Genomic DNA, 19,325 nt, shown 5'->3' with positions numbered 1-19,325 from the left:
CCTCCCCCCCACCCCCCCTCCCCACAGAAACAACCTGGTCTGCTGAGTATTCCCTGCATTTTCTGTTTTTGCCTCTGTTTCTTCTACTCTTTTCCCACATTAACTCTTGATGGTCTTGATTTTTGTAAGGTGCATATGAAAACTTTATTCCACAGTTATAATGAGAGATTGTCAGAAAGACATGGTGTAGGTATGGGAAATTTTAATATATATAGACATGAGGAAAATCAGGTGAGCAAGGATAGCCAAGATGATAAGCTCATGGTATGATTTTTTTAAGCATAGTTTCTTTAAGCTACCCAGAGAGCATGCTTTGCAAGACCAGGTAGTGTGCAACAAGATTAACGTTGTCATGATGAACAGAGATCTAGTCTTATTTCTATGAATCCATTGATGAAGTTAAGAATAAAGGTAAAGGTAAATGTTCCATTATTGTCATGCAATATTACATTTAGAATGTTTCATACATGAAGTTCTTTAACTTTGTGTACCATAAAGAAGTCAGGGAGTGACCACTTTTGCAATCTCTGGTTTACAAGGCCAGTGCTCTCACCACTGAGCTATCGGAGCCTCTTGATGCAAGAACCATGTTTTGAGGGAAAATGAGGACAAAAAAAGACAGAAGAAATTAAAAGTTAAACAATTGATCAATGAAAATATAGGAGAAGCCTTCTAAGGTGATCTTTTAAAAACACAAAGTAGATACATTCCAACAAGAAAAATAAATTTCAGTGGGGATTAAAGATTTAAAATTAAGGGGGGGAAAAACCCTATCATTGTGCAAAGAAGACTGGATGCAATATCTAAAACAGCAAAGTTTGATCAAAACTTTAAAATGATTGACCGTGATCCAAAGAGCAAGGGTTTCTGGAGATGATGCCCCATGGAATATTGTATTTCGTTCTGTTCATCACCTCACTAACAGGGTGGCTGTGGAGAGATGAAGAGAAGCATTGATCATGTGGGTGGCCAGAGGGCTAAGTGACGGCAAGTGTCCGATGTTTTAACTCCTACTCCAAGACGTTAGGAGATTTTCCCCAGGGAACTGACTCGCGGGGACCACGTGCGCAGCCAGCACGACGGCGCATGCTCTCTGGGCGCTCCGCGTGCATTGGACGTGTCAGTTCCCAGCATGCCTCGCTTGCCACGTCAGGGCGAGGAACGGCTGCCTCTTCTTGGAGAGACGCTGCAGACAGAGACAGCTGGCAATGGGTGGCTCGCAGAGCGTGGAGATACCCGGCGGCGGCAGCGAGGGATACCATGTCCTCCGAGTATGTAGCTGCATTTAATCAAAGTGCTTTCCCTCGGCGTCCTGCGTGCTCACCTGCAGCTAGTCCGGACGCAAAGTCCGGGCCTCGGCTGCGGCCTGCTCATACCTTCACGCCCTGGGTCCCGGTGAGGGGCCGGTTGAGGATTGCGTCTGATCTGCTGGGTGACGAGTTTGGAAGCTCTGGGGAACTGGCAATGAGTTCGTGTGGGTCCTGGTCCGATCCGCCTATGACATGTTTCTTCACGTTACGATGCACTGAGCATTCGAAGTTCGAGCCTCCCCTTTCCCTAGAAAATAAGAAATCACGACTTCCCTTAATAGTGTCTTCGCAGCAATATCTAGGGGAAAAAAAAGTTACACATTGGGGACGTGGTTGTTCTCTTCCAAGGCAGCCTGTAAATCCATCTTCAATTGTATTGGGGAAACATTCTTTAGAGATATGAGCAGGTGATGGTACTATCCTTAAGCTTGTTCAGCTATTCATGACTAACATTAAAAAACTTATCTAATTCTTGTAACAATATTTGAAGACTGCTTTTGAGGAATTGACGTACAAAGGAAAATAAAATCTGTCTTAAATGAGCAACCACATGCTGTATCTTAAAACTGAGGTGTATAATTCCGGATTCTCCCTTGAGAGGAAAAAGTTCTCTGCTTTAATACCCCTCACTGTTTTAAACTCTTTGATCAAATCTCCTCTCACTGATTGAAACTCCTAACAGATACAAACTTAGCTGATACAATCTTTCCATGTTAACAAAACCATCCCATTCCAGGCATATGTAACATAAACCTCTGCATTTTTTTTTAAAACAGTCTCTTGTGCTCTTGATATGTTTTAACATGCCTCTGTAACAAAAACATCTTTTTAAAAAATTCGGCATCTCTTTTTGTATTTGGCTCCTCTCAAGACAATGCAATCGTATTAACTCTCCTTGGAGTATACTCGCCTTTATCTGAATCTTGTACTAAGACGATTGATTCCCTCTGCATTTCAGGGCTCAAATCTTTCACTATTTTTCCTGCCAAACTAGACAGTTCCTCCATTTCTCACAATTGTCAGATATTTCCAGTCATTTATCTATGAATTTTTCAGAACTTGTCCCCTTCCCAACTTGCTCACCTACAGCAAATTTAGCATCCATGCTTTTGATTTTTGAGAGTGGATGTGTGTAATATAAAAAGATCATATATAAATAAGGTGGAAAAAAGATGTGGAACATTCAGTCAGGAAATAAAGAAATGGAAGATAGTCCAAGTCATTTTTTTTTCTGTGTTCACTGTGGAGTATACTGCTCATAGATTAGTCATTCCCTAATAGATTGACTAATTTCAAATTACATAGAGGAATTTATAAAAGTCCAAATCACAAGGGATAAGGTATTCGAGCAGAGGCCACCAAAAATTTTAGACCATTGACTCCTCCATGGAATACTTGATCCCTCATCAACCCTAGGCATGGATTCGAGGCACTGGACTTGGGGGGAGGGGAGATTGCTGAACAGGGTAGGGGGCACTAACAAAGGTACAAAACAACATATCTTCTCTGCTCAATGTGTCCTCATGCTCACTCTCAACTTATTCGAAGGCCGAAGCCAAATACAACATGGCAGCCACCAAGGCCCGCTCTCGTGAGAGGTTTGCCACCATTGCCATAGGCACCATTTTTGGTCACCACAAAAGTTCAATCAACCCTCCCCCCCCCCCAGCAATATTGACCCCCTTTTGATTTCCTGGCATTTTTTGACCATTTGGATAGTCTCATCAACCCCCAGGGGTTGATATACCAGAAGATTGGAAAACAGCTAAGCATGACTCTTGCTCAAAAATGAAAGCAATCTGGGGAGGTATAGGCCAGTTAATTTAACGTCTATTGTCAAGATACAAAAAGAAGTAATTCTTTCAAAAAGATTAATCATAACAAATCAACAAGGTTTTATAAAGGTAAATCATGTTTGACAAATTTGCTTGAGGAAGTATGTTGGCATAGATTGAATGGCTGTCATAGAAAACAGTTGGAATAAATGGATCTTTTTCAGGCTAGTTGGACCAGTTCTTGGCCCTTAATTGTTTATTTATATTATTGACCTGAAGGAGGGAATGAAATGTAAGGCTTCCAAGTTTGCTGATGTTATGAACAAAAATTGAAGGACGTCCTTTGATTCTCCAGATAGACTGAGTGATTGGGTCAAAACCTGGCAAATGGAGTTTAACGTGGGGAAATGTACGGTCTTGCACTTTAGAAAGAGGAATCAAAAGGTGGATTATTATTTAAGTGGAGTGAGATTGCAACTGAGTGAAGTTCAGAAGGATCTAGGTGTATCGGTGCATGAATCATAGGTCCAACCAGCAGTTAAGAACTGCATTTTGTCCTTAATTGCAAAGTAGTTGGAGTTTAAGAACAGTGAGGTTTTGTTACAGTTGTATAGGGTGTTTGTGAGACCATACCTGAAATACTGTACACATTTTAGGGAATGATAATGTTGGAGACAGTCCATAGGAGATTCACCATTCTTGGATCTCTCAAATACTGGGATGAAAGGGTTGTCCAACCAAGAGACAGTTTAGGTCTTTCTTGGAGTTTGGAAAAATGAGGGCTCCAGGGAAGCATGACGAGGTAGATATTGATATGTTTTCATTTGTGAAGAGTATCAACAAAAGAACATAGCTCTGAAATACAAGTTTGTCGTTCAAAACAGATGTGCATTGAATATTCTTTTCTTAGTGGATTTTGAATCTATGTAAATTTCTTTCCTAGAGGATGATGGGGGTTAGGTCACGAGATGTATTTAAGGAGATTAAGGAATTGAGTATTCTGGAGCATTGGTACAGAAGAGGAGTTGATATCAGCTAAGATTATATTGAATTGTAGAGCAGGCTTGAGGGGCTGGTGGCCTCCTCCTATTTTCATGTGTTAATTGGTTCCTTCATCTAACAATTTATATAAATTGTTGAAGTCTCAGTTCAAATCACTGGCATACCACTTGTTACACATATAGAAAATGATTCATTTATGGCTATCCCCTTACTTTTTAGCCAGTCAGTCTTCAAGTGATACCAGTTTATTAGTTTTCACACCAAGGGCCTTTATTTTTCTATCAGTCTTTGGTGTGGTATTTGAAACATCAAAATCTATTCCTTCTACCCACATGCTTTTATCTCCAGTACATATTAACACTTCAAAGAATTCCAATAAATCAGTTCACAAACCAGGTTAATTGGAAACTTTTGAAATACCCTTTTATAACATCTTTAGTAACTTGTAATGTTTCCCCAATTGCTTGATGGAAACTTCCCCAAATGTAGGGAATTTTGTAACTCATCAGCTGTGACACTTGTCTGGAGATTCAACACTTTGCTGTCCTACTTATGTGGTGGTTGTAATTTCCAGGTCTTTCTGTGATGTTACGTATGTCATCTGTGGTAGTCTTAAAATGTTCTTATTCAATTCATACGCCAAAACTTTTATTTTGCATGATAAATTCTAAAAAGTTACATTTTTTCCTTGTAATCTTATAATCGTATTTTACTCCATTTCATATTTGATTCAATCTTCACACCTGTTGCCCATTTTTGTTCAATGATCTGATTTTCCTTAAATTTGGTTCTGTCTTTAATTTTTGAAATTAGCTACTCATGGTTGGGCCTTAGCTTACAGCATGGCAACAGGCCCTTCTGGCCTACAGCCTTATATGTTTTGAAGGGTGGGAGGAAACCCACGCAGACATGGGGAAGACATAGAAACTCTTTACAGATAGCGCCGAATTTGAACCCGGTTTCCTGACACTGTAATAGCATTGTGGTAACTGCTACACTAACCATGCTGTCCATCTTGTTGGAATTTATAGATTATCAGTATCCTGAAAGATCCCCTCAAGTGCTTAGCACTGCTTGAATAACACATCCCTTAACCTAATTTACCAGATTACCTTAGCAGGCTCTGTTTTCATTCTCTCATTAGTGCCTTATTTATAAACAAAATATTACTCTTGCTTACATTTTTACTCAGACTTAATGTTAAGTTGATTGCTGGTGGTTCCTTAACTCCAAAATCATTAATTAATCCAATCTGATTGCATGATGTCAAGTCAATGTCAGGTTGGCGCTAGAACGTGATGCTCTAAGAACATAGAACTCTCTGAACTCTGGGTTTTCCTTGCCCATCTGATTTTTCCATTGTGTATGTAGATTAAAATTCCCCATAATTATTGCTGTACCTTTCTGACAGGAAAAAAAGGTAGCCCGTGCTGAAATACACACCTAATTTGGCATCTGTGGAGAGGAGCAATAGGTTGATAATATTCTTTGTTAACTTCCTGATTTGATTTAATTGGATAAAATTGTATCTGCTGGTAATTGAAATAAAAGCAGACAATGCTTGAGATATTGAGTAAACTGGATGTACCTGTTGAGCAAAACAGAGCTAATCTTTTAGATTGATTACCTTTCATCAACTTAAGCAGTAAGGATTCTTTTTCCACAGATGCTACCTGATGTGTTGAGTATCTCCAGCACTGTTTTTATGTCTGAATTAATTTGATCCTTTTAAGCAAATGTACCAAAATGTAATGTAGTATCCTATTTATAAGTTGGTGACATAAATATGATTTGCACTTACTTTACTATATTTGTATAATGTTGATAAGAAAAAGAATATGATTTTGTGACTGTTTATGGTTTAAGAAGTACAAATGTCAGAATAAAATTGTCATATGTAGAGTGTATCATTGTAGATCTTTAATAGTTCATTTATTAGATGTTTTTAAATTGTATAACTTATTGGGCTCGGAGATATCCATATTTTTGCAATATATAAAGCTACTTCAAAAATGGCAGCAACTTTTATCTAGTTTGTAATGTAGTATCTGGATTTTGAATCCAAGAAATTGACCAATACCTATAATTGCCTAGATTTTTCAAGAGAGCTGAATCTCTTGCCTTAAAACATCACATCTGGAGTACTGTATGCAGTTCTGGTCACCACACTTGAGAAAATATGTACAGTAAAACGCCTGTGTCTGGCACCTATGGGGATTGATGCTGGATATGTGTATTTTCCATTTGCTTGAGATTGTGTAGATTGGCTTATTTTTGCTTATTTTTTACCTATTTATTTTCCTCTTTTTTTGCTAATTGCTTGAATTCTGGATACCAGGTAGTTTACTGTACTGGCATTGGAGGGAGAGCAGAGGAGGTTGACCATGTTATTTCTGGAAATGAAGGGGCTAGCTACGAGGAGAGATCGAGTCACCTTGAATTTGGAAGAATTAGAGGGCATGTGAAAGAAACATTATGAAAATGATAGGCAAGACAGAGGCAAGAAAGTTGTTTCACCTGGTTGGTAAGATTACAAGTAGGAGACATAATCTCAAGACTCGGGGGAATAGATTTAAAACAGAAATAAGGAATTGCTTCTCCCAGAGAGTAGTGAATGTCTGGAATTCTTTGCTCAAGGAAGTAGTAGAGGCTGCCTCATTAAATATATGTAAAATACTGATACATCTTTGAATAGTAGGGTAATTAAGGCTTATGAGGAAAAGGCAGATAAACACTGTGGTTCTGAGGCCATGGACAGAATTAAATGGCAGAGCAGGTTTGATGGGCCAGATGGCCTACTCCTGCTCCTATTTTCTATGCCCTTATGTAAAAGAACATAACAACTAATATAATTCAATTAACATCTTACATAGCCATGTTCCAGGTCCTAAATCTACCTTTAATAATATTGCTTATAATATAAAGATGCTCTCATTATTTCCATTTTGAAACTTTTCAAATTTTTTTTTCCTCTCTGCCCATATGTTTTGTTTTATGGCACAGGTTAAATTATAGATAGTGCAAGTTCGATACCTGATATGGCGAAGTCACGCCATTTAACTGTTCATGGTTGGCGTAGCGGTTAGCGCAATCCCTTTACAGTGACAGTGATCGGGATGAGACCAAGGTTCGAATCCTGCTGTCTGTAACGAGTATGTATGTCCTCCTCATGTCTGCGTGGGTTTTCTCCGGGGGCTCTAGTTTCCTCCCATTGTTCAAAAACGTACTGGGGGTGTAGGTTAATTGGGGGTAAATTGGACGGCATGGACTTGTGGACTGAAATGGCCTGTTACCATGTTGTATGTCAAAATAAAAATTGAAATAATGTCATCTGACAGTCAGAAATGGTATGGGTTAATTCTGTAATTCATATTATTCTATTAAATTCTATACTACATAGGTATCTCATTTCTTTATCAAGTCCATCTAGTTTTGTGGCTTTGGGAAATTGATGCTTCAGTCCACTGAAATTTTACATGGTAGTATGAATTGAGCCCGTGTTGATAATCAGTGAGGAGGAGATGTTGCTTCCAATTCATACTGACTGGTCTTCTGATGAGAAAGTTAAGGATCCAATTGCAGAAGGTGGGTACAGAGCCATTTAAAGCTTCTTGACCAGCACTGAGGGAATAATGGTATTGAAGTCTGAGCTGTAGTCGATGAAGAGGAGCTGAAATTTTATTTTAAAATTAAAGCCTTTAAATAGATATAATTCTTGAATTTGTTTATTAGATTCAATGAGTAAGTTTGTGGCTTAGATCGTAAGACTTGGGAGCAGAATTAGGCCATTCAGTCCATTGCGTCTGTGCTGCCATTCAAATCATGGCTGATGCACTTTTCCTTTCAACCCCATTCTGCTTTTACCCCATATCCTTTGATACTCTTCCTGATCAAGAACCTATCAACTTCTTTAAATATGCCCAATATTTTGGCCTTCTAAAGTTGTCTATGGCAAAGAATTCCACAGATTCCCTACCCTCTAGCTGAAGAAAGCTCTCCCCATCTCGGTTCCAAAGATACATCGTTTTATTCTGGTCCAAGACTCTCCCACTTCTGGAAATTTCTTCTCCACGTACATTCTATTTAGCCCTTTCAATATTGTATTTGTAATGTTTTGATGAAATCTCTCCTCATCTTTCTGAACTCCAGCAAGTAGATGAAGAACCATCAGATGCTCCTTATATGTTAACCTTCACATCCCAGGATCACTCTCATAAACCTCTGGACCTTCTCCAGCAGCAGCACATCCTTCTTCAGATATGGGGCTAAAACTGCTCGCAGTACTCTAAATGTGGTCTGACCGATGGCTTGCAAGGCCTCTGCATTACATCTTTGTCTTTGTATTCTAGTCCTGTCAAAATTAATGCTAACATTGCATTTGCAGTGCTTACAACCGACTCAACATGCAAGTTAATGCTGAGAGAATCCTGCACGCAGGACTTGTCCCTTTGGGCCTCTGTTTTCTGAATTCACTTCCCCCTCCCCATGAGAAAATAGTTGCTTCTTTGTTCCTTTTACCAAAGTGCCTGATCATAAACTTCACTTCGCTGTATTTTATCTGCCAATTCTCCCAATCTATCAGTCCCTTTGCAGACTACCTACTTTCTCAAAACCTCCTGCCCTTCCACCTATCTTTGTCTCATCCATGAACTTGGTCACAAAGCTATCGATTCAGATATCTAAATCGTTAACATACAAGTGAAAAGTAACAGGCCCAACACCACAGGTCACCGGGAGCCAGCCAGAAGTTATTATTAGAAAAAGTACTTGTTTGTTGACTGGTCCCATATTCTTAATGTTGATCATCTGAAAGTTGATAACAGTCAGTTCTGATTGAGTATTTAATTATACCCATTTGATGGGTTTAATTTTAAAATAAAATTTCATCTGCACTTCATCGACTACAGCTCAGACTTCAATACCATTATTCCCTCAGTGCTGGTCAAGAAGCTACAAACGCTTCTGTACCACCCCCCCCCCCGCCGCAACTTGATCCTTGAAATTCTCATCTGAAGACCACAGTCAGTACAAATTGGAAGCAACGTCTTTTCACTGATTATTAACACAGTCTCACCCCAAGAATGCGTGCTTAGCCCACTGCTCCTCTCATTATACACCCACGACTGTGTGGCCAGGCACAGTTTTAATGCCATCTACAAGTTTGCTGATGACACCACAGTTGCCTGTTGAATCACAAATGGTAATGAGGAAGCCTACAGGAGGGGGATAGATCAGGTCTTTGATCAACAGCCTTGCGCTGAACCTTAGTAAAACCAAGGTGATGATTGTGGACTTCAAGAGAGAGTCAGGGGAGCACACCCAGTCCTCATTGAGGGCTGAGTAGTAGAGAGGGTCAAGAACTTCAAATTCCTGGGTGTCAACATCTCTGAGGATTTGTCCTGGAGCTTCCACGTTGATGCAATCACAAGGAAGGCTCGCCATCAGCTTTACTTTGTGAGGTGCTTGAGGAGATTCTGTATGTGGCCGATGACTCTAAAACTTCTACATGTGCACCATGGAGAGCATTCTGGCTGGTTGCATCACTGTCTGGTATGGAGGCACCAAATCTCAGGACAAGAAAAAAACTCCAGAGGGTTGTTAACTCGGCCTGCGGTGGCACAGGTACCAGACTTCACTCCATTGAGGACATCTACATGAGACGGGGTCTTAAGAAAGCAGCCTTGATCCTCAAAGACCTCCTACCACCCAGGCCATGCCCTCTTCACTCTGCTACCATTGGGAAGGAGGTACAGGAGCCTAAAGATGAGCACTCTGCAGCACAGGGAGAACTTCTTCCCCACTGCCGCCATCAGATTCCTGAATGATCAGTGAACCAAAAATACTGCCTTACTTTACGTGCACTACTATTAAAAAAAAAATTAGTGTTGTCAGATGGTTCATAACATGAATGTTTGCACTGTGAAGCTGCCACAAAACACTGAATTTCATGATTCGTTCATGACAATAAATTCTGATTCTGAGAACATTTCATGGAAATTAAAATAAAGTTAGGGCAAAGAAAGTTTGTTTCTGCTTAAGGAATTAAGTCTGAAGGAAGTCAGTTATAGTGAATTTGCGAGGGAAAATTCTTGATTAAGGGCTCTGATTGCTGAAAGCTTGGATTCAGATGTAAGCAAAGTGTCTTAGTAATAATTGGGGATGTTGTGATGATGTTGAAGTATTTGCACTAATAAAGGGTCAATGTCCATGAAGGTTTTTAACCACATAGAGAATAATGATAATTAAATGCAGGAGAAATAAATGGTGATGTTAAAGGTATTCAGAATGAAGCATTCTCCAGTTGTGCACCTCCTGTTTAAAGAAACTGTGAAGACATATTAAGTGTAACTGTATTTTGAGGAGAGGGCTGAGTAACAGAGAGTTAGTTGCATGACTGCTCAACCAGACTGATAATGAGTAAAGCCTGAATGTAAAATCGTTTCATTTCAGGAGGCATTGACATCCCTCACAGCAATGAATACAAAACAGTTTTCTTTCAAGAAAGATTAGATGGCATTCATACAGCAATTTGACTTGGGTGTGCTTCCTAATAATTAGTCATAGAGAGATGTATTCAAAAATTGATTATTTTGGAATATGCTCCAGCTAGCATCATGCTATCAGCTTTGTATTTTCAGAAAACAGAAATGTGAACTTATCAACAGTCGTGATACTAATATTGCAAAACCTGGGGATCTTTTTGGTCTTCATCTTAAAATTTTGACAGCTATTTTAATCACAAACTGGTGACAAAATTAGCCATTTTTTTGAGGTTACAAAGACAATTGAGATTGTAAGAGATGTTATAGTAGTGAAAGATATCCAGCCTCATTAGTGAAGGACTTCCTGGGATTATTCCTAGGTCTTTGCTGCAGTAAATATAAAAATTGTTTACAGTCGCCTCTTTTACATACTGCAATAATTTATTGGTTTTAGTTGATTTGTCTTGTTCTGCAAAACTAAATCTCAAATTTTCCACCATTTCTTCAAAAACATTTGGGTGACGTGGTTAGCCTAGTGGATAGCACAACCCCATTATAGCATCAGCAGTCTTGCTGTCTATAAGGAGTTTGTACATTTTCCTCATGTCCGCGTGGGTTTCCTCCCACCCTTCAAAACGTACCAGGGTCAGAGGTTAATTGGTGAATTTGGGGAGCATGGGCTCATGGGCTGGAAGGGCCTATCACCGTGCTTTAAAAATTAAAATCTCAATGCCATTTTGACATTTTTACCATTATTGACAGTGCAACAAAAGATGAAGAATGTTTTCCTCTGTTTATGAACTTTTCCATTGTGGCTATTTTTCCTTGCTTCTTTATTGTTGATATGATTTATGCCAAAATCCTTTGCATCCTGTTTCTTTGCAGACCTGGTTACCTTCCCACACAATATGTGCAGCCGTTTCAACAATTGCTCATTTCATCTTTTTGGGGTTGCTCAAAGATAATTTTACTGTTCCCTTTCTGTCTATAATTTCTTGCTGGTGCACAGCACATTTATTTAAGTGACGATATCCAGTTTTGCTTTTCTACCATATCTTATCAATAATGTGCAGCTGTTTATATCAGGATTTATGTGACGTTTGACTTTTATTGGAACTTTTCGTTTAATAAATGCCATTTTCACCAGGCATACTGTTCTTTGCCATTGACTTAAACCACACATGTCAAACTCTGGCCCGCGGGCCAAATTTGGCCCGCGGGCCAAATTTGGCCCGCGATATAATTATATTTGGCCCGCAAGATCATTTCAAAAATGTATTAGAGGTGGCCCGCCCTGCAGCGAGAGCCGATGCTGTTTTTTGGTAATGTCACCCCCACCATCCTCCCCCTTCATTGCACATCCTTCCCCACCCCCTAACTATCCCCTCCCCCCTAAAACCACCCCCCTTAAAAGATGGCCAGAATATTCTCAAAAAGGAATCCAGAATGGTAAAGTTCCACAAACCTTCTCCTGGGAATCCTAACAACACCCGGGCATCAGATCCACGGGACGCAGAGGGAGCAAGAGTGTTGCGGTTGACCGTGCAAACTTTGAGAACGGGGAAAACAAAATTGTAACACGAGAAGTCTGTCGATGTCATCAGCCGGCAAGCCAGTTGGAAGGCTCCCCGCACAACCAGTCACTTCTCCCACCTGTCGAGCGGTGCGGAGGATTGGCGAGCGCCTGTGATTTCCTGTCGGCACGACGGACATGGCAGGCTGCGCACAGCCCCCGCTGTTCCACAAAGGCTGATTAGCAGCGTGCTGGGCCTGAGTGGGTGGGTAAGCAGGGGTGGGCAGAGGGTGTAGGTGAGGAGTAATGGGCAGGGGAAGTTATGGTGGTGCGAGGGGCAGTTAGAGGGAGGGATGAGTAGAAGGAGGGGTGGATAGGGAAGAGGTAAAAGGGGAGGGGCAGGGCGAGTAGGGGAGGGGTGATTAGAGGGTGAGAGACGGGTAGAGGGAGGAACAAGTTGAGGGGAGAGGCAGTAGAGGGGTGTGTATAGGATGGGGTGGGTAGAGGCAGAGCGAGTGGAGTGAGGGGTGAGTAGAGGTTGGGTAAAGGACTGGTCAGGTAGAGGGATGGTGGGTTGAGGGTGAATAGAGGCCTAGAGCCTGAGGAGTGAGCAGGAAATGCTGAGTCCTGATGCAGGCCAAAATGGTCACAGCCTGTGAATGCTGACTACATCTCCACAGGGACCAAATATGTTTCCCTCAGGTCAAGCAAAGGGTGAACTTGAGCTACCTACTCCTGACCTGTAACATTATCCTCCTAAAGTTTAACATTACATATGTTGAAAGAAGAGAAAACATGCAGATGTTGTAAATTTTCAATAAATATTTAGTTCGGCCCTCGACTTAGTCCAAGTTTTTAATTTTGGCCCTCTGTGAATTTGAGTTTGACACCCCTGACTTAAACCTCTCCTGTTGAAATGTACATACTGAACCAGATAGAATATTAACATTCTGCTTGGTGATTTTACAAACTCATGTCTGCTGCTGGAACACTCTTTTTCTTAACCAAGTGGGAGGCTTTTAAGAGATAGTGAGAGTGAACAGTGTGTTCCTGTTAGGTGAGGGTAATGGCTCATCCATTAAAGAAGAACATCATGATTATCTTGCTGTGGTTCATCTTTCTTCGATATTTCAAAAGCTTCAACCTGTCCAATATTCTACCCAGTATTATTGTCCAGTGTTAAATTGTGACCCTTGTCCTTGTTGAACTGCACAACTGCTCTCCAAAGCATTGAACTTAAAATTACTGCTGCACGTATATTCCTCCATAATCTGCTATCTCTTACACACATCATCTCCTCCACTGACTAGGCTTCATCTCAGGCTACTGGTGTGTGCTCGTACACACCAGTAAAATTATACTAAACCTTTAGGTGATGCAATTGAATCGGTAAATATCTTTAAAAAAAAATAAAAGATTTGCACTAATTGGCTATCTGCTATCATAAAGGATGGTTGGGATATGAATTTGAATGCTTTAAACAAGGTGAATTACGTAAATTATTTTAAAACTACAATGATGATATATTGAAATATTTTTATATAGAAGCTGAATTGAATGGAAATACTTGACAAATACTTATGACATTGTTTAAGATCATGAGTGCTGTACTAAGCTGAAAAGAGCAATTTGTGGCATATCTGCATACCAGCAAAACTGTAACACCTGCATAATGGTTGCCGGCAAGGTGCAAAACTTTTATATGGCTTTGTTATAGAAGATGCATGGTTTACTACTAGATGTTTGGAGAAAAAAAATACTGAATTATGGTGGAGGGAGATATTCTATAGTTAAATTAATCTTGAGCAGAGTTGGGGGAAAATTCTCCACCTTATTGTATTTATATCGATCGACATTAGTGAGAAATATTCACGGGGCATCATTTGTCCTGTTCTTTTTTTTCTTTTGGAGATATAATCCAATGAGATTCTACAACATCAGTGATTTTGAAAAGAGCATCTTTTCAGGTAATTGGACATCTGGCAAGTGGGCTTTGAAAAGTGAGATAGTGAGCAGCATGTTTTGATAGAGTGAAGGTCAAGCCTGGCAGGAATATGGAATTTTGAATGACAAGAAATATTGAGTCGCTGATCAAGAAAGAGGGGATATACACTAGTTAAATGCAGTAGAGAGCTAGTGAATCCTTGTAGAAATATATAGGGCATGTAGCAGTGCATTCAAGAGGGAATTGAAGGCAAATGGGGGTGTGATGTAGCCTTGGTTGTTTTGGTCATTTAATTTTAGGAAAGATAATATTAAGATGATAAAGGTGCCAAAAACCATGCAAATGTTACCAGGAGAGGTTGGGACTTTTATCTCTGCAAAATAAGAGGCAAGGGTGCATATTATAGAGTTTTATAAAATCACAAAGAGCATAGATAAAGCAAATAGTTACCTTTTTATCAGCGTAGGAGGGCTTGTTTCTGTGTTGCAGAACTCCATGACTCTATGGTAAGGAAGAAACTTAGGAGATCATACAAGAATATTGAGGGACAAAGAGTAAGTAGGAAGAGAATCAAACCCCTAAGGGATCAACGTGGTTGTGTAGATCCACAAGAGATGGTTGTGTAGATCCACAAGAGGTGTTACAGTTTTGCTGGTATGCAGATATGCCACAAATTGAATAATTCTCATCTATATTTATTGTGAAGAAAGATAGGGATGCCAAGGAATTTGAGGAAGTAAATAATAATGTCCTGAAGAGAGACAACATTATAGAAAGGGAGGTCTTAAAGTGCACAAATCCCTGGGGCCTGAATAAGACATTATGGGAAGCTAATGTGCCACTGGTTAAGAAAGGCTGCAAATACAACTTAGGGAACTATAGACCATTGGTGTGGGAAATTTATTTTAGATAGGCAAGGGCTGATTGGGGATGATCAGCAAAGCATTGTGCATGGGAAATTGTTTCTCACAAATTTGATTGAGCTTTTGAAGAGGTGACAGAATATTAATGAGGGCAAGGCATAGACATTGTTTACAAGGACATTTGCAAGGCCTTTGACAAAGACAACATGGAGGGTGAGTCCTGGAGGTCAGATCCCATGCAGAGGTGTCAGCTGGATATAAAGTTGGCTTAATAATTGGAGTCTGAGATTGGTAGGAAAGAATTATTATTTAGATTGGAAGCCTGTGACCAGCAGTTTGCCACCAGAATTGGTGTTGGGTCCACTGATTTTTATTATCTATATTAATGACTTGGATGACAATACAGTACATTTGTGGATGACATCAAAATTGGTGGTAGATTGGACAGTGAGGAAGGTTAATTGAGGTTACAACAGTATCTAGATTAGCCATTCTCAACATTTTTTGAGGATCTCCAAGTTTATGGGTCCTCTAATCTGTGAAGCAGTCAGGTTTAGTGAAACACGAAAGTCTGCAGACACTGTGATTGTAGTAAAAACACACCAAAATGCTGTAGGAACTCAGCCGGTCTTTTCAGCATCTATAGGAGACAAAGGTATATTGACGATGTTTCGGGCTTGAGCCCTTCTAAGAGGAATAAGCAGAATAACCAATTAAGTTTAGTTGGTTTCTTCTGTACTTATCTCCTACCAACTACATAAAAATATTTTTATTTCAGTCCGTGGTCTCCCTTAAATGAACTCCTGTTGAGAATGGCTGATCTAGATGAATTGGTAAAGTGCCAATGAATGGAAGATAGAATTTAACTCAGACAAATGTGAGGTATCGCACCTTGCTAGGTTAAATTAGAACAGAAAAATAGTGGGGTCCTGGAAAATATTGTAGAACAGAGATCTAAGGCTATAGGTACATTGATCCATGAAAGTGCGATACAAATAGACAGGGTGGTAAAGAAGATGTTTGTTGGGCTTACTTTCATCAATCAGTAAGTACATTATTACAAGCTCCTGTTTTATTTAGTGACACACTGGGGGTTGGTGCAGGTTGCAAACATTCACAGATTGACAACATTTTAGACTAGATGGCACCATTAAATATTGGCTATAAACAAAAGTTGATGCTCTCAACTAAGAACCAAACAACAATGGTTGTTTATTCAGGAAAACAGATGGGACACTTTCAGAGAGTCATGTGATCATGAGTCTTGTGATTGGGACACTTAAAGAATCAGAATTCAGTATTGATCAGCCAGCTATCTGAAAACAGAGGTGGAATGGCTCTGGGTGGAAATGGACATTTCTGCCTATACTCCTTGTCAGGGGAATTATTGAACCACTGTGACCATTGTAATGGTCATTTTGATTGACCCATATCTAGATAAAGGAAACAAATTAATTCCTGTATTGGATTGTGACCATTATGATAGTCATTTCAACTGACCCATGCCTTGGTTTTGGAAGTCACACATTTTGTTTCCCCTACACAAGGAAAAGGGGAGTTGTGATAACCATTTGTATGAAAGAACATTTCTCTGGAAGCAACTCGACAAGGATTTGTGAGTTTTCGTCAGTCTGGACACTCATTCATTCATCTCCTTCGTAATTACTTCTGAGCATCAGTTTAAAAGTATGAGTTTCAAGACAAGATTTCTAAAACAACTTACTCTTACTTATAAAAAGTCTTGGTGAATTTCTATTGCTGCTGGTCTGTGATGTAACAACCATTACAATTATACAAGACATTGAAGAGACCAAACTTGTGTGCATTTTTAGTTGCACAGTTATGGGAAAAGAGTAGTTCACGGACAAGTTGCTCTTGTGTCTTGGTGTGAGCTTGCAGGCGCCTCAGATTGAAGAGACTGCCATCCATGCGGTACCGGATGTAAACAGCGTCTTCATTGTTGGGATCTTTCATGGCTTGGTTCAGCATCATGCTTTGCTGCTTTGCGGAAACTGCCAAAATGTTTGGCCTGGAAGTCAGCCTGAAGAAAACTGAGGTCCTCCATCAGCCAGCTCCCCACCATGACTACCAGCCCCCCCACATCTCCATCGGGCACACAAAACTCAAAACGGTCAACCAGTTTACCTATCTCGGCTGCACCATTTCATCAGATGCAAGGATCGACAATGAGATAGACAACAGACTCGCCAAGGCAAATAGCGCCTTTGGAAGACTACACAAAAGAGTCTGGAAAAACAACCAACTGAAAAACCTCACAAAGATAAGCGTATACAGAGCCGTTGTCATACCCACACTCCTGTTCGGCTCCGAATATGGGTCCTCTACCGGCACCACCTACGGCTCCTAGAACGCTTCCACCAGCGTTGTCTCCGCTCCATCCTCAACATCCATTGGAGCGCTTTCATCCCTAACGTCGAAGTACTCGAGATGGCAGAGGTCGACAGCATCGAGTCCACGCTGCTGAAGATCCAGCTGCGCTGGATGGGTCACGTCTCCAGAATGGAGGACCATCGCCTTCCCAAGATCGTGTTATATGGCGAGCTCTCCACTGGCCACCGTGACAGAGGTGCACCAAAGAAAAGGTACAAAGACTGCCTAAAGAAATCTCTTGGTGCCTGCCACATTGACCACCGCCAGTGGGCTGATAACGCCTCAAACCGTGCATCTTGGCGCCTCACAGTTTGGCGGGCAGCAACCTCCTTTGAAGAAGACCGCAGAGCCCACCTCACTGACAAAAGGCAAAGGAGGAAAAACCCAACACCCAACCCCAACCAACCAATTTTCCCCTGCAACCGCTGCAACCGTGTCTGCCTGTCCTGCATCGGACTTGTTAGCCACAAACGAGCCTGCAGCTGACGTGGACTTTTTACCCCCTCCATAAATCTTCGTCCGCGAAGCCAAGCCAAAGAAAGAAGTTATGGGAAAGATGTGAAGTTGGAAAGGGTGTAAAAAGAATTCTCAAGAATGATACTGGGGACTTGAATTATAAAGAGGGGCTGGCTAGGCTGGGACTTCTCTTGAGCAAGGGGAAAAAATTACGAAGGAGAATCTTTTTTTTCTACAGGACATATATTTAAGATGAGAGGGGGAAAATTTAAAAGAATATCAAGGGCACCTTTTTCTAACAGGGTGGTAGGCGTGTGGAACAATCCACCAAATCAGGCGGTAGAGGCAGATACAATTGAAAGATTTAAGAAATATTTAGACAGGCATATAGATAGGAAAGCTTTAAGGAATATCAGGCAAGTAGGCAGACAATTTATTTTGCTCGGACAATTTGGAAGGGTGTATCTTCTTTCATTGCTGTAAAACTCTGACAGAGAACCAGAAATATTGCAGAAAATGGACTGTTTCTTACAATAAAAGTTCATTTGTTTTGAGAAATATCAATCTTCCATGCATCAGAAATTGGATAAGTTATGTTTTTCCCACTGTCATTTATTATTTTTTTGCAGTATTCACGGAAAGTTGTACGTTCACTATGTATATGGACTTCAAATATTTTCACATTGAGGATTCTAAAGCAAAAAATCATAAATAGAAGGTGTGTCAAGCATGATTTCCCTTCTCATAAATCCATTCTCACTTTAATCCTGTCACTCCTTTCCAAATGGGTAGCAATGACCCTGGCATTTTCCCCAATACCAAAGTCAGGCTAACTGGTATAGTTTAGCTTATATAAATTATTTAGGTTATTACCCACCCTAACTCCTAGATATTTGATCCTGTTTTGAAGCCACTTCAAATGACCATTCTCTTCAAATGACTATTCCCTTAGTACGTGGCATAATTTCACTCTTTTCCCAATTGATCTTGTATCCAGACATAGTCTTCCAGAGGAGAGTACAGCCTGGCCAGCAAGTTTACTGAGTCTCCCAGACATATCAGCACACTTTCAGCAAATAAATTGATTTTGTGTTCCTCCTGGCCTTCCCTAAATTCCTTAATGTCTGCATCCTGGAGAAAGGCCTTGGCCAACGGCTCCATAACTAATATGAATAGAGCTGGAAATAATAGACACCCTTGTCCACTCGATCTTGACATTGGGAAGGCTGAAGAAATTTGCCCATTGGTCACAACTTTAGCCTTGGGTGCATGGTACAACATCCTTATCCAATTTATAAAAGTTGGCCGTAGGCACCTTGAACAAGAAGTCCCACTCCAGTCTCAAATGCCGCCTTCTCTGCATCCAGGACTACAGCTATGCTTCTTTCATCCCTTGACTGTGCCCGCTGCATTATACTTAGCGGCCTGCTTATATTTTCCACCACCTGTCTTTTTTGCACAAAACCCACTTGATCCTTATTTTATTAATTTCAGCAAATGTTTTGCCAATCTATTTGCCAGGGCTTTGGCAAGTATCTTATAGTCCATATTTAATAATGAGATTGGTCTAAAAGAGGATGGTTTCAGT

General features: G+C 40.4%; 1 protein-coding gene across 2 annotated transcripts in view; it reads left to right on the top strand.

The window, feature by feature from the left end:
* Positions 1-1,134: 1,134 nt before the first annotated feature.
* The window catches only part of gorasp2 (golgi reassembly stacking protein 2), a 68,836-nt gene continuing 50,645 nt past the window's right edge, over positions 1,135-19,325 (top strand). For both annotated transcript variants that reach the window (XM_069935614.1, XM_069935613.1), the window contains exon 1: positions 1,135-1,271. In XM_069935614.1, coding sequence (XP_069791715.1) covers positions 1,209-1,271 — 63 coding nt within the window. In that variant the 5' untranslated portion in view covers positions 1,135-1,208. The remainder of the gene's footprint in view (positions 1,272-19,325) is intronic.

Source organism: Narcine bancroftii, chromosome 4, assembly GCF_036971445.1.
Source record: "Narcine bancroftii isolate sNarBan1 chromosome 4, sNarBan1.hap1, whole genome shotgun sequence".
NCBI classification, from domain to species: Eukaryota; Metazoa; Chordata; class Chondrichthyes; order Torpediniformes; family Narcinidae; genus Narcine; species Narcine bancroftii.
This window is presented reverse-complemented; position numbering and strand designations above follow the sequence as displayed.